Source organism: Neoarius graeffei, chromosome 2, assembly GCF_027579695.1.
Source record: "Neoarius graeffei isolate fNeoGra1 chromosome 2, fNeoGra1.pri, whole genome shotgun sequence".
Lineage (NCBI taxonomy): Eukaryota > Metazoa > Chordata > Actinopteri > Siluriformes > Ariidae > Neoarius > Neoarius graeffei.
The window spans coordinates 12,165,049-12,181,350 of record NC_083570.1 but is presented as its reverse complement, the minus strand read 5'-3'; the positions used below and the strand labels follow the sequence as shown (position 1 = coordinate 12,181,350).

Here is a 16,302-nt window from a genome sequence, read left to right as displayed (position 1 = left end):
TGCTTAATTTGAGGGGGAGCAAGCTGGAGCGCGCTCCGGCAGCTATTTACACTGGATCCGGTGTAAATAGCTGCCGGATCATAATTACAGTAAACTAGTAAATACAGTAAAGGAAAAACTTGAGACTGAAAGGTTTTAACAGTCATCCAAATGACTGAACGTAAACATTGCTACAGTAACATACTAGCTACTATGTTGTTGACATTAGCTAGCTTGACCTTCAAAATGGCGGACACCGGGGCGTCACGTGACCCTGTGACGTCAGGTGAAATACCTCAATAGTCATGAAGTTTGCAGGTCTGTACACATTGGCAGGCCAAAAGTTCCAGGACAGCCAATGGGGCTGGCAGTCCCTGCATCCAGTCTACCATCAGCATTCCTGTAAAATAAGTAACGTTTTGACAATTACTGTTTTATATAATAAATATAGCAAAATTGTGAATTCTAGTTCATGGTTTGTATTTGTACCTTCGTCACTGGTTGTCCATCCATGTCCTTTTGGTTCAGGTATGTCGGGCTGTCCTTCCAGACAGTGCCTCCAGACTGCGGCCTGATAATTGGCACACTGTATATGCAGCTTTAAGCCGTCCCTGCAAGGGGGGAGTGAACTGGAGTCTACTTGACCTCTTTTTGCACAGAATAGCACTGGCTCAGCAAACACCAACACACTCTAACATTCTAAAGTTGTCAGTTTATGGTTGTACTGTAGAATGTTCACACACACATCTCCAGGCAAATTGGAAAAATTGAATTTAATACAGTTATGCAGAATCAGCATGTGTTGTCTTTTAATATCATTTACAGAGATGCCTACTAGTACGGATTGGCCGTATTTTGTACGGAAAAGTTACGTAAATACGATGTTACGGCAAACAGTGTTATTCTGTACGGAATTATTATAAAGTCTTAAATTCCAGTGAGTTGTTTTTAAATGTCCAAGCGACTTTTTCAATCCATGCGCGATTCACGGCTAGGCTATTTATTTTTACGACAACCACACATGCTGTGTGTGACATGCGCAGATTCCGCACATTCACGCTATTTTCGATACGGTAGAATGGCCGTGCATTACACCCAGTCAAAAGGGCAATGGATACGCGCACTGCAAACTGTGTAGAACTGACATTAACATCACTCGTGGTGGTCGCGATGACTGCACGCGGCATGTCAACTACAAAAAAAAAAAAAAACATGGAGTATTCTGAAATGGCGAGTCAGGCGGAAAGTAAATCTGGGGTATCCAGCAGTTTTTTACGAAATCTGTGGATGAAAAGACACGGGATGTGACCCGTGCTGAAGCGGTGATGGTTGACCTGTGCTTGGAGTTGAACTTGCCGATTAGTGCCATGAAATGTGAGTTAAACTTATTCAGTTTCTTTTTACATGTCTGATTTTTATTCACTGAAATATCAAACACTGGCTGTACTTCTTTAATTCAAAGTCTTTTCAGTGTTGCAAGTGCAAATGTACATGTAGCATGATCAAAAACAGAATTTTATGATTAGTGTTGTTGGGATTGTGGCAAAAAATTGATCATTCCACTGTTTTAAATACAATTATAAATGTCATTTTATTCAATGTCTCTTCTGAAGCATTATGCTGAAGTATTTATATATTGGGACGTTAAGATAACAATGTCGGACTCTCTTTGGCATGAAATAAGAATTCTTTTTTTTAATTTTATTAGAATCCGTTAACAGGTAGAACATTTTGCCAGGCAATATAATATAATACTTTTGAGGAGTTATATTCAATACCACTGATTGGTAGTCAACCGTAATGTCTGCAAACAGGGAACACTATTGTATTTATAAAAATGTGATATATTGTATGCTCTAGAAATTTGTTGAGTGGAAATTCAGTTGATGGCTGCTCGCATTTTGGTCATCCTTTTTTTTTTTTCCGTTTGAGAGTACGTCGTGCGCGTTCTGGCTGCCGCTTCTCACTGGAGCTCTTATTTTATACTAAGCAAGTTTAAAAAAACACAATGGAATTCAACACGATATCACTTTAGATCCATGCATATATTTGAAATTTATGATATTGTATGTAATGCACACACATCTTGAAACATCGATAAAGGACATTTATTGTCAAACTCAAGAATTAATTCACAATAAAAAAATTCAAAGTGACAGTTGGTCCATGTTCGGACCGTCATGCTGGAGATTCTGGGTCTGTGTCGTCCAGGGGTCTCAGCAGTAGTGACTGAGGGTGTCAGGAATCTGTCATGGAGGTGAGCTAGCCTGATGTGCTGATCCTGAACTGGCGTCGTGACTCGAGGCTGACCAGGGCGTGGACGATCCCTGGTGCTCCCTGTCTGTCTGTAACGCTGACTCAAACGGGAAATGGTCGAATGATGAACACCGAAGTGCCGGGCGACCTCTGTCTGTGTACTTCCGGCACGCAACATCCCGATGGCCTGTTCACGTTGATTTTGGCTTAGGCATGGCATCTTCAATAATGACAATTTTCCCATCATTTCCCCCGGGTATTTATAGGCAAGATTGTGTGTGTGTACAGTGTATGCAAAATTTGTTTGAAAATTAAAGCCTGTCCATGTCATTGACTACCCGAGTCATATTGCACGTTATTGAGTACAACTCCCTTAAATTCTGATTTGAGCACAGATTTGGAACTTATTCGGGCGGAACAAAGTTATTTTTCCATTGTGATATATTTCTTTTCTTCTTGAGAAACTCAGCACGAATTCAGCAAGTTTTATCAATGTGCATTTTAAAGTTACTTAGTGTATTTCTTTTTCTTTTTTTTTTTCTTTCCTGTGTGTTTGTGTAGTTTGATGTTTGAGTGTTTTGTCTGCCGGTTGTGGTGTAGCTCCGGACCCAGTTTTGGGCGTCAGTTCCCTCCAGGCCTTGGTTCGCCGTGGGCAATGCCTGCACTCCCAGCTATGGACTGCAGTGAGCTCGTTGCTCAATTTACATCATGGTTGTCCAGCGCTCTGCGCTTTAACGCTTGGCGTGATGTTCCAAGCGATGTTGCTCGGTGGCGTCGCGGCGGCTGTGCAGGCGGTTTGGGGGACACCAGCGCTTTGCGTTGTGGAGCTTCGCTGCTCGCTTTGTGGATCCATGGCGTGGTGTTCGAGCGATGTTGCTGGCGGCATCACGGCGGTGGTGCTGGAGATGTGGGACTTGTTTTCGTGCGCCTTTTGGTGGGACTGTGGCTGCTACACCACGGGAATTACATCCTGACCCCTACTTGATGGACTTTTTATTTTTTTCTTTCCTTGTCTATAATTGTAAAGCGTCCTTGGGTTTTTTGAAAGGCGCTATATAAATTTAACATTATTATTAAATTCACACAAAACAGTTCTTTTTAATAATTTAAATGTTAAACATATTGGTATATACACCTCTTTTATAATGGAAATGCGCATAAATTAATGTTACTGAAAGTCATTCCAAAATACTGAAAAATGTTTTCAAGAATACTGAAATTTAAAATTTGGGGTAGGCATCTCTGTGTTTAATGTCCGAATATTACAGTTCTGGTATCATTAAGGAAAACAGTTAAAGTATATATTTTATAAAAGGGTATATTTAGATGTGATATAATGTGCATTGAGACATCTCCACCTTCCTCCATTCCACTATACGTTAGTTCTGTAATGCATGTTGCATTACATTGAAATGCATTGGTTTTCAATGGACAACTATTATTTATGGGTCTAAAATAGCTACGTTGTGTGTATTTAGCCATCTAACCCAGAATATATTCTGAAAGCCTATACTCTGTAGATGTGAAATAGCAAGAGTTTGGATTTGACCCACCCTCCTTCAGTCTTTTGCCTCAATCTAATCCTATATTATAGAGGCGAAAAAGTGTAGGACTGATACATTTTGGCCTATGCAATTCATAGAAAGCCAAATTATCCATCTAATCCTTATATTTTCTAAATGCCTATGGTGCGTACATATGATATAACATTAGATTAAGCCATATCCCATCGTCCCATACACTTGCATACACCTATAACTACACATAGGCATGTATGGTGAACTGTACTGGGTGTGGGTATAAAAGCTTGTAAAAATACAACAAGGCTACCACTTGGAAAAGGTTATCATACCAAAACGCATCCCTCAGACATAGAGGATTACAAAAATCATTGGTAGATTTTGCCACCTTTGGTGGTACCGACTTCTGCTCTGGCCCATGGACTATAAAGGTGGGAAAAGTTTTGAAATTATTTCTCGTGGTCTCTTATTTCACCGATAATTTTAATAGGGTGTGTAGACTTTTTATATCCACTGTGTGTAGACAATAATGCGTGTGTGTGTGTGTGTGTGTGTGTGTGTGTAGGCTGCCCTGGGTGCCGGATTCTCCGACAAGATTCCTGCTCACACAGTCACTATGGCCTGCATTTCCTCCAACCAAGCCATGACTACAGGTCTCTCTCTCTCTCACACTCTAAAACTGATGATACACGGGGCAACTTTTTGGGCAATGTTGCCGAGCAATGTTGCTGGCAACGGGCAACTAGGTGAGACACAGGGCAACTTTTCAGGGCAACTAACAATGGGCAACAACAGTTAGCAACGGCAGTTTACAGTTAGCTAAAAAAAATCGATGTCTTAATTTTTGCTGTGACCATTTAATCAAGCTGTCTGTTGTTTTTTAGAGCTTTGGTGAGGTAAATTCCTCCATATAGAATATTAAAATAACTTACCGGCGTAAAAACAGATGAGGAGTCTCTCCATCTCTTCACTCCACTGACACTGAGCGGCCGCCATATTTGTTTGAAATTTCTGATCCGAACCTCACCGGAGGTCACATGACTCGATACTCGCGTTCTGATTGGCTTATCTCAAAAAGTTGCCAGAGATTATCAAAACCATTCAGAAAGAAACAATGTTGCCCAATCTCAATAGAAAAGAGTCAAAACGCAATTGCCCAGCAACATTGCTCGGCAACATTGCCCAAAAAGTTGCCCCGTGTATCATCACCATAAGAGTCGGCTATAAAAGGAAAGGAAACCTAAATCCAGTTAAAAAGGATTTAATTAAAAATGGACAATAATTATAATAACCAATGTAGCAATTGAAGGGGGGGGGCCCCCAAACAGGAGAGCGATTGAAGGAGGGGTGGGGCCCCCAAGCAGGAAAGCGATTGAAGGAGGGGGGGGCCCTAAGCACTTTTTGTATCAAATTGTAATTCTACATCTTGACTCTGCTGAATATATTTACACTGTGTGTGTGTGTAGCTGTGGGTCTGATTGCCGCCGGTCAGTGTGACATTGTGGTGGCCGGTGGAGTGGAGTTCATGTCTGACGTCCCGATCCGTCACAGCCGCAGGATGAGGAAGACAATGCTCTCTCTGAACAAGGCCAAGACTCTCGGAGCGAGACTGGCTCTGCTCGGCTCCATCAGACTCGCCCACTTCACACCAGAGGTAGTACTCCTCCTCCTCCTCCATCCATTCTATCACTCTCCATTTTATTTGGTCATTCTTTCTTTCTCTGCAGCTGCCTGCGGTGGCGGAGTTCTCCACGGCGGAGACGATGGGTCACTCTGCGGATCGTCTGGCCGCAGCGTTCGCCGTGTCCCGCTTGGAGCAGGACGAGTTTGCGTTGCGCTCTCACAGTCTGGCAAAGAAAGCTCAGGATGAGGGGCTGCTCAGTGACGTCATCAGCTTCAAAGTGCCGGGTGAGCGCGCCTCTCTCTCTCACTCTCTCACACACACACACACATACAGGGTGTTTGTTTATTATAAGCAGCTGTGTTGTGTTCCTACAGGGAAGGACATCGTCTCTAAGGATAATGGGATTCGTCCCAGCAGCATGGCGCAGATGAGCAAACTGAAACCGGCCTTCGTCAAACCGCACGGAACCGTCACCGCTGCTAACTCCTCCTACCTGGTCAGTGACCAATCACACGCCTGCGCACTGATTACTGATTGTTCCTGCTGAAGTATATATGTGTGTGTGTGTGTGTGTGTGTGTGTGTGTGTGTGTGTGTGCAGACTGACGGTGGCTCTGCAGTGCTCATAATGTCTGAAGAGAAAGCGCTGTCTCTGGGCTACAAACCCAAAGCGTATCTCAGGTAAACACTGCTCTGATCAGCTCCACTCCAGCTCTGCTCTGCTCCTCTGAAACTCCGAGTGCACGTTTTATCCCGTTAGTGCTGCTGGAGTTCAGCGCTGTGTGAGATCCATATCCGACCTGAAAGGGAAAACCTCTCTCTCACACACCCACCCACCCAGTGTCTGTCTGTCTGTTCTTCCTTTTCGCTTGTTTGTTGCTCATTCTTTTTCATTTTGTTCCTTTTTTTTCTTAGATTTCTTTCTGCAGTTGCCTTTCTTTCCATTTATTTGTTTCTCTCCCCATGTTTCTTTTCTTCTCTCTCTGCTTCTGTTGATTAATTTTTTCCTTCCCTTATGTTTCTCTCTTTTGTTCTTTCTATGCCTCTGTTCTTTTTCCCCTCCCTTGTTTCTCTGTGCTTCTGTAATTTTTTTTCTTTTAATCTTTTTCTTTCTTTTGTTTCTCTCTCTCTAACTTTCTTTTTCTTTCCCTCTTTCCGCTTCTGTAACTTTTTTCTTTTCCTTCTCTTATGTTTCTCTCTATGCCTGTCTTTTTTGTTCTTTCCCTCTCTCTCTCTTTCTGCTTCTGTAACCTTCTTTTTCTTTCCTTTGTTTCTCTCTATCTAACTCTTTCTGTGCCGATCTGTTTTTCTTTCCCTTGTTTGTTCCCGTTCTTTCTATGCCCATCTTTCCGTTTGTCTTTTGTTCTCTTTCCGTCCCTTATGTTTTTCTTTCCCTCTCTTTCTGCTTCTGTAATTTTTTTTCTTTTAATCTTTCCTTCTTATGTTCTCTTTGTCTCCTTTCTTTCTGCAGTTGCCTTTCTTTCCATTTGTTTTTCTCTCTGCTTCTGTCATCTTTTAATCTTTTTTCCTTCCCTTATGTTTGTTCTGTCTATCTCTTTTTTTTCTATGCCTTTTTTGTTCTTTTTCCCTCCTTTGTTTCTCTTTCTGTGCTTCTGTAAAAAAAATCTTCTTTCCCTTGTTTTTCTTTTTTCTTTTAATCTTTTTCCTTCCCTTATGTATTCTCTCTTTTTCTATGCCAATCTTTGTTTCTTTTCTGTTCTTTCTTTCCCTCTCTCTCAATTTTTTCTGCTTCTGTATTTTCTTTCCTTTTTGTTTATCGAACCAACTTTCTGTGCCAATGTTTGTCTTGTTCTCTTTTTCTCTCTGCTTCTGTCTTTATCTTTTTTCCTTCCCTTATGTCTGTTCTCTTTGCCAATCTGTTTCTTTTTTGTTCTTTGTCTGCTTCTGTAATTTGTTTTTACTCTTTCCATCTTTTGTTCTCTTTCTGCTTCTGTATTTTTTTCTTTTAATCTTCTTTCTCTCTGCCTCTGTCTTCTTTTTTTCGTTCATTTTCCTGAAGTGAGTGAAGGAGTGGAGTTTTTTAATTTCCTTCCTCACGAGGCTGAAGGTTGCTGTAGCTGTTCATGTCGAGAGTGGGCTGTAAATATCACTGCACTGATGGTGAGACGAGGAAACTAATCACACCCTCGGCTGGGTTTATTTCCCTCCTGAACACAGTGTGACGCTGGTGGAACTCCGAGAACGGCAGGGGAGTTTATTTATTGTTATTAATTTATTTTGCCAAACCCCCCCCCCAACAACTAAACACAACACTTATTATTATTATTATTATTATTATTATTTGTGATTAGTTTCCTCCTCTCAGACTCCAGAGCTGATATCTGAGATATTCTCCAGTGCTGTATTATACTCCATCACAGCCTGGGAGCATGAAAGGACAAAACTAAGTGCACCTGTGTGCTAGTGTTTACCCCCCCCCCCCCCCCCCCCCCCCCCCCCCAATGAGCTCAGAAAGCGGTATTTATCTCTGCTTTAACGTGAGTCGGGTTAAACTCCTCCACCCTGTCACAGGAACCTCTGCTCATGCCGTGTCTCTCCGGGCGAGACGTACTGAAAGATTTTGTGCTGCGTTCTGTCGTTTGTGTTTCTTTTAGAGACTTCGTGTACGTGTCTCAGGACCCTAAAGACCAGCTCCTGCTCGGGTGAGTGACAGCTGCCTTTTCTCCGCTCGTGCCTTTCTTCTCTCCTGGTTTTTATTTATGTTTTTGCACGTCGAGCTGGTGGCAGTGCGGGTTTTCTTCGTGTTAAAATATGCGTGCCGTGTGTTATTCAGATTTTGGTGCGGAGAAGTAAACATCACACTTTTTATTTATTTTAGCTTCACTCGTTAAATGTGTGTTCACTTGTTTATCTTTTCGAAATGGTGTCAGCTTTAGCTTTTTTTTTTTTTTTCTTTTTCTTTCCTCAGACGTTAGTATCAGCGAATGTGCTTTAATTATGGCGCCCTCCTGTCCTTTTTAGTCCTTGGTGTGTTTTCATTCTGATAAAAAGTTCTAAAATGTGTGTTGGGTTTTTTTTGTTTCTGTTTTCCTTTTAGTCCGACCTACGCCACGCCGAAGGTCCTGGAGAAAAGCGGCCTGACGCTGGCCGACATCGACGTGTTTGAGTTCCATGAAGCTTTCGCTGTGAGTGCGTCCGCTTTCACGTGTGAAAAGCGCTCAGACGCTGATTTACACATGACCACCGCTGTAGCTCCGCCCCCACACAGAGTTGTCTTTTTTTTCTTCTTCTCTACACACATCTATGAAGCGACTTTGATTTTCAAGGCCGCTGTGTCAAAATAGCTGTAGCTCCCCCCACTTAAGCCCCTCCCCCACGGGTGTTCCTACAGCTGTCATTGCCCAACGTATTTCCGTTACACGTACGCCGCTTTAAACCAGTGATGGATGGATGAATGAATGAATCCCAGAGACTCGCTACAGTTTTAGTCTGAGTGTTTGTTATTTCCTAGTAGGAGGCGTGGCCATGTAAAAGGTCACACAGCTCCAAGTTGGTGGTGTTTTTTTGAAAGTTTAAACGGTGTCATTACATGGATGCTCAGTGCCGAGGCACAATGACGCCCCCACGTGCCGACTACTGGAATAAACACTGCTGCCAGTGCAGCTTCAGTGCTCGGGCCCCGCTAATCGCTCCTGTGTTTGTTTTTCAGGGTCAGATCTTGGCGAATATGAAGGCGATGGACTCTGATTGGTTTGCTCAGAACTACATGGGCAGGAAAACAAAGGTAGGTGGGTGGGGTCGGTAGGTAGGTAGGTAGGTAGAGGTGTGTGTTTGTGTTTATTGTGCACGTGTTTCTGCCCCAGGTTGGTACGCCCCCCATGGAGAAGTTTAACCTGTGGGGCGGCTCGCTCTCCATCGGACACCCGTTCGGAGCCACTGGCTGTCGCCTGGTTACCACGGTAGCACACCGGCTCAAGAAGGAGGGGGGGCAGTATGGCCTGGTGGCAGCGTGCGCTGCAGGGGGACAGGTAACACACACCAAGTATTTATCAGTAACATTACACAGAAAAATGTTTTTTGCACTTGCAACAATATTTACAGTAATAAACATTTAATTATGACCATTATTGTGTGACCTTTTTACAAAAATTCTTATTTAAAATTCATTATATTTATTCAGTTTAATCTTCTAGCAGAAATATATTTTGTCTATAATAATTTAATATTAAGCACAGTCATTCAATTAACATCAATATTTACAGAATATTGCATTAAATGTTTTTAAAAATTATTTTTAGCATTATTACATTATTGTTCATATTTTTTTAAAATGAATATCTGAATTTAATATTCATGTAAAATGTACGATTAATGTATAATTAATTATTTCCTGGAATATTTTCAATATTCTAATATTAGCCTGCATTTATTTATTAAATAGTTTTCTCATTTATATCATTTATTTGTATTTTAATATTGAGCTGTTCATTTAATTTATTTTCATTGATTTTTTTTTTTAAATCTTATTGATTCATAATAACACTATATACTGTTTACTTTTTTTTTTATAAGCTTATTGCTACTTTGACTGATTTAACCCTGTTCACGGAGACACTCTTTCTTCTAAAACACTCTTTTCCTCCTCGCGCAGGGTCACGCGATGGTGATTGAGGCGTATCCACAGTAGAGCTTTACAGAGTGCTGCAGCATGCGTGCGCACGTACAGAATGGCAAATGGTGTAAATAATAATAATAATAATAATTAATAATGATAGAGAATTAAATTCACCACAAGGCCTTGAAGAAATGAAAGTGCTTGTGTACTTTTAAAACATTGAGTGTGTGAAGCAGCTGAGGAGAATCCTAACCTGTTAAGAACGCGTGTTCAGCTGAGTTTGTCAACGCATTCATCAGTTACCCTTTCTGCCGTTCGAACCCGAGTGATCAGCGCCCACCTCCCTCCTGCCCCGCCTCCTTCAGGATTCTGTAGACAGCTCCTGTTTAAACCGATCCGGTTCACTCTTGATGAAAAGGTGTGAGGATGGAATTCGGCTTAACACACTCGCACTCCGTAAAGTCGTCTCTGCATGCGTCATGTTTCCACTGTATTTTTTTTTTTTTTTTGAATATTGTGAAATAAAATAATAGAAATCCATGTGTTTTTGCTATTATTTTGTTTCTTGTATTAAGGAACACTGTTACTGAGAAAATTACTGAATGAATAAAAGTGTATAAAATATTGAGGAAAAATCATGTCCCTAAGTTAAAAGCATGAGCCGTGTTTGTGACCCGGGACAGTACGGTACGTTAGAGACGAGTAGATGAAGCGGTAATATTATGATGTAGTGTAGTATAGAAAGGTTTAGTAGAATAAATATGTCTAGTTAAAAGAATCAGTATAAACTCTGATAATAAACTATATAGTGCAGCGCGGTTCGGTATTGTATTGCAGTTAAAATGGGTGTGTGGTCAGAATTTACAGTAAAATTATACATGGATGGTTTGGACACGTTTAAATAATTTTGTCTACGAGACAGTAGTAGAGAATATTTAACCTGTTTGATCTCCTAAACCATACGGTCTTCATATTATACCAATTTAAGCTTGGAAAATTTACTAGAGCACAATATACTTTTGGCGTAGAACACTATACTACACGGTACTTGCTGTGTGTCGTCCCGACACCATACAATTGCGGTCAGAAGTTTACGTACAGTGACATGAATGTCATGGCGATATTTGGGCTTTCGGTAATTTCTTTGAACTGTTCTTTTTCTGTGGCAGAATGATTGATTGTACAGCATAAAAAAAACAACACTAGAATTTGGTGCACGTGTTTTAATTTTCTTTGGGTTTTCTGTAATCAACACAGGGTCAAAATTATACATACGCTCGCTCAGATTATTAATTCAGAGGTGCTGAAACTTCCGAAATCTTGCCAAGGCCAAGGTCTCGTAACTTCCTGTTAGTGATTGTGATTGACTACAGCTGGTAGCTTCTCTGTGCCTTCATGAAAAGGGTTTAGCTTACAGCACTCGTTGGCTTGACCCAGTAAAATGGGAAAGTCCAAGGAGCTCGGTGCAGATCTGAGAAAGAGGATGTATGTAAACTTCCGACCACAACTGTAGAGGATATATGGCGTTTATCTTCAAGTGGTGGATATATTCACGAGTGGGGGGGAAAAAAAAAAAAAAAAAGAGTGAAAATATTTTCAACATGAGAAGATAAACTTCATATCTTTGTGCTGCCATGTAATGCTCTTTATATTATATGGACACAGCCACAAAAAAAAAAAAAAGTTAATCAAATGGAGAACCAAAACTGGGACACAAACGTATCTCTATCGGTCACTCGTGAGGAAATCGATGATCAATTAGTTTTGGTAAATTTAGGGACTGACTTTGTGAACGTGTCCATATAATAAAAAGAATGACACGTTGGCTTGAAGATATGAAGTTTATCTTCTCGTGTTGAAAAACTCGTATTTTTCAGATGAAATACATCACGGATCTGAGGGACGGATTTAAATAATGTTGGCTGGCGTTGAGTGAGTGTTCTATCAGATGTATTCCATTCAGCTACCATGATCTTGAATGAGCTGAAGCTGAGTAGCTGAATGGAATATCTCTGATAGACCATGAAAAAAAGCCATTATTATTATACATACATACTCTTTTCATATCAGCATTCTCGAAGGACAATGCTAGCTTACCCGTGACTCAGTGCTGTTAGCACAGCAGTCCAGTTACCTTCCAGCCGGTGTAGCATTAGCGAAGACCAATGCTAGCACAGTCAAGCCTATTTTATTATTATTATTATTATTATTATTCCTGTGTAATTTACTTAGTTACTTTTAAAATTGACAGCGACACACAACAGTGTCCGGTTATTTATTACAACTCTGGATTATCTCATCTCATGATCTCTAGCCGCTTTATCCTGTTCTACAGGGTCACAGGCAAGCTGGAGCCTATCCCAGCTGACTACGGGTGAAAGGCGGGGTACACCCTGGACAAGTCGCCAGGTCATCACAGGGCTGACACATAGACACAGACAACCATTCACACCTACGGTCAATTTAGAGTCACCAGTTAACCTAACCTGCATGTCTTTGGACTGTGGGGGAAACCGGAGCACCCGGAGGAAACCCACGCGGACACGGGGAGAACATGCAAACTCCACACAGAAAGGCCCTCGCCGGCCACGAGGCTCGAACCCGGACCTTCTTGCTGTGAGGCGATAGCGCTAACCACTACACCACCGTGCCGCCCAACTCTGGATTATGGTCACAATAATTGAAAAGAAAAATTCCACTCCTCTTGATATAGGAAGGGGTTTATTACGATTGCTTACTGACTGGAAGCTATAATTTTTGCTGCTGTGCATGTTAAGGATCAGTTATTGATCCCTGAAACGTGGACTGAAAATCCGATTCTTTGGTGTCTTTGGATATTTGTAGTGAAGCCGTAACGAACCTTGAACTGTTGGCACCTTCATAGTCACTTCTGATCATCTCACAGATGATCAGACTAAATAATTACGCGTTTGCCGAATTAATTAACCGGGGTCTCTTGTCCTGCTTGACAATGAGTTTTGCCGACGACAATAAGAGCTGAATCTGTTCCTAAAAACGTCCTCAAACTATTAAAAGTCCGTTTGATATTATATATTACTATGTATTTGACTAATAAAGCTATGAAGTCTTTAACTGACAAAAGAACGATTTCAATGAGAATCGTGTCTCCTTAGTAACCAACAGTTGCGATGTGTCAACAGACAAAAGAAACTTCCACTGACGTATCCTAGAACGAATGGCAATTAAATAAAAGTGCAATAGAAATGTTCAGGAATGACAAAACAAATTAATATCAATTATTTATAATTTGGCAATCATGAAGCAAGAAGATGATGTGTTCTTGGACCTTGTGCTAAAAGACTTTTATGCTAAATAACAAAAAAAAATTACATCCCCAATGCGTCTCTTTTCCAGTTTTTCGATGTCCGTTGGTATGTTTTTCTCTTGTAAATATGCGTGAAAAATATCTAATGAAGTTTTGGTAGCCTTTTGGGTGTTCAACGCGTCTTTAGTTTCAGTTTTCAGTTTGTTTGTTTATTTATTTAGTGCTTAATTATAGCAGCGCTAATCCTGGATTAGCCTCGTCGTCTCTCTTTGCCGGCGGACAAAAAAAAAAACCGGTTATGCGCATGCGCAAGAGAAAAGTTTTGTCATTGGGTATTCGCATGAGCTCCGATGTGTGATGTCCTGTTGTCTTGACAACCATGCAATATCGTAAACTGTACTCAACGCTCATTCTCCGTTGGGTAGAGTGACGCAATACACATCGGATAAGCGATATGCTAACAATATCGCATGCTATCTAACCAAATGAATGAAACCTGTGAGAAGGGAATCGAACACCGTTTTTATTCCATTGAAAAAGTGTCCTGGATGTATAATTCCCGATATTTCACTCCCATGACGGCACTCCCGGTGTTCTTCCGCAGTGGTGTCAAAATGGCGAACCGGTTCAAAATTAAAATTCTTTTGATTAACTTGTTTTTTGTTTTTTTGATGGATGTGTCCATATAATATAAAGAACATTACATGGTGGAGCGAAGATATGAAGTTTACGGCGCATGCGAGAGTCCGCTTGAAGCAGAGTTTGGTGCCCTTTTTTACTGTCACTCAGGAATGTCTTTTTTTTTTTTTTTTAACCCTTTACGTTTTCCAAAACCTTTTGCATGAAGCTTATTAGTGTAGAAAAGTGTTTAATAGAAATGCAGGAAGAAAGATGACTGCTTAGAATTCTTCTTCTCTTGACCCCATATATTTTTATTTTATATATATATATTTTTTTTCATTTATTTAGTTATTTTATGTGCAGACTGACTGTGTGCGGCTTCTACTGCTGGTAAAAAAAAAAAGAAAAACTAAATTTCCCTCAGGGTTCAAAAATATCTATCACTCTATGAGTCTTTAAAGCCAATCGAACCTGAATCCTCTTATTTTCTGATAATAAATCAGTGTTTCAGTAACTGAAGTGAACTGAAAGCTGCATCAGAGCCCGTTCTGGTCAGTGAGATGTGACCACTAAAGATGGCCAGCTCAATACCAAAGTATCAATATTTCCGATCCTGATATTTAAAAAAAATCTATAACAGGTATTGCCTTCAAGTAGTGATTTTCTTAACTTCATGTTATTCAATTTTTTAATTTAAAAATTATTTAGGATAGGAAGTACTTCTGGGGGCGGCACGGTGGTGTAGTGGTTAGCGCTGTCGCCTCACAGCAAGAAGGTCCGGGTTCGAGCCCCGTGGCCGGCGAGGGCCTTTCTGTGCGGAGTTTGCATGTTCTCCCCGTGTCCGCGTGGGTTTCCTCCAGGTGCTCCGGTTTCCCCCACAGTCCAAAGACATGCAGGTTAGGTTAACTGGTGACTCTAAATTGAGCGTAGGTGTGAATGTGAGTGTGAATGGTTGTCTGTGTCTATGTGTCAGCCCTGTGATGACCTGGCGACTTGTCCAGGGTGTACCCCGCCTCTCGCCCGTAGTCAGCTGGGATAGGCTCCAGCTTGCCTGCAACCCTGTAGAACAGGATAAAGCGGCTACAGATGATGAGATGAGGAAGTACTTCTCCTTCCCACTTCGCTCCACACAGTTTAAAATCATGGAGCAGGCATGAAGGTTAGAGTATCAGCCTTGGGTCCAAAGGGTTGCCGGTTCGATTGCCAGGACCGACAAGAAAACCGTGAGGGGAGTTGAGTGAATGAACATCACTTTCCCTTCGCTCTGTATCATGGCAACTGCTCCCTGGGTGCTGTAGCATAGCATAGCTGCCCACCGCTCTGGGTATGGGTGTGTTCACTGCTTCAGAGGAGGAATTTCACTGTTCTTGAGTGTACATGTGACAAATAAAAGCTGCTTCTTCTACATCTAGAGAAGCAGATTCTGCCAGTTAGTCAGTCGTACAATGGCAGAAAGGTAACGAAGCGCTGTCGCTGATCATTCTTGAACATGTTTACGTGAAAAATATCCCCCGATTATTAAACATGAAAGCAAAATACTTTCATTTTTGCTGATCTTTAATAGTTCTTAAATATTAAACTATCTATTAAACCATCTTTAACAGTTTTTCAGAAGCTTTTGTTTGCCACGCCAATAATTACCTCCGCCAAGGAGGTTATGTTTTCGGTAGTGTTGGTTGGTTGGTTTGTTCGTTCGTTTGTCTGTTAGCAACGTTACAGAAAAAGTAATGAACGGATTGCCCTGAAATTTTTTCCACAGGTGTGACTGGGCACAAGTAACAATCTATTAAATTTTGGCGGTGATCCGGATCACCTTCTGGATCCCGGATTTTTTTAAAGGATTAATTTTTCCCCAATGAAATGAATGGGCGCGCGACGCAAAAAAAAACAGATTTTTCCTTCTGTAGGCCAAACAGTAAGGTGTAAAGTCATGAAACTTGGTACAGTGATAGAGGAGTGGACCCTGATTGATTTCATCAAGTTTCATGTTGGTACATCTCACGCTCTAGCGCCACCAACTGATCACAGTCTTACATGCACGTAACTTTTGATCCGTATGTCCGATTTTCACAAGTCTGGTGCCGTTGGAATCCTTGGAGCTAGATGATTCTAACGCACCCTATGTGAAGGTAGAGTGACCCTGGCCGCATATTTTGTCCGATCATCACGAAACTTGGCACACGTGATCTCCAGTCTATGCCTAATGAATTATATTCGTTTTGCTCTCATACGTCAAAGCGTTCGCCCATGGCAGCCAATCAAAATCGACGGCGAAGCCACCAAACAGGAAATGAGCTCATATCATGGAAAAGCTTTGACGTATCAAGACCATATTTAGTAGCATGACTTTGGACACCATCCAAACTACCCTCACCAAATATGGTGTCATTTGGCCATTAGGGGGAGTCACAATTAACAGAAATGTATTTTGGCTCATATCT

At 41.3% G+C, this 16,302-nt stretch overlaps 1 protein-coding gene across 1 annotated transcript in view; it reads left to right on the top strand.

Annotated features, from left to right (window-relative positions):
• The window catches only part of hadhb (hydroxyacyl-CoA dehydrogenase trifunctional multienzyme complex subunit beta), a 58,594-nt gene extending 48,100 nt beyond the window's left edge, over positions 1–10,494 (top strand). Inside the window, exons 7-16 of the mRNA XM_060913817.1 lie at positions 4,321–4,408; positions 5,222–5,409; positions 5,483–5,663; positions 5,754–5,875; positions 5,980–6,059; positions 7,994–8,041; positions 8,437–8,524; positions 9,049–9,123; positions 9,203–9,367; positions 9,991–10,494. Coding sequence (XP_060769800.1) covers positions 4,321–4,408; positions 5,222–5,409; positions 5,483–5,663; positions 5,754–5,875; positions 5,980–6,059; positions 7,994–8,041; positions 8,437–8,524; positions 9,049–9,123; positions 9,203–9,367; positions 9,991–10,026 — 1,071 coding nt within the window. The 3' untranslated portion in view covers positions 10,027–10,494. The remainder of the gene's footprint in view (positions 1–4,320; positions 4,409–5,221; positions 5,410–5,482; positions 5,664–5,753; positions 5,876–5,979; positions 6,060–7,993; positions 8,042–8,436; positions 8,525–9,048; positions 9,124–9,202; positions 9,368–9,990) is intronic.
• Positions 10,495–16,302: the final 5,808 nt, after the last annotated feature.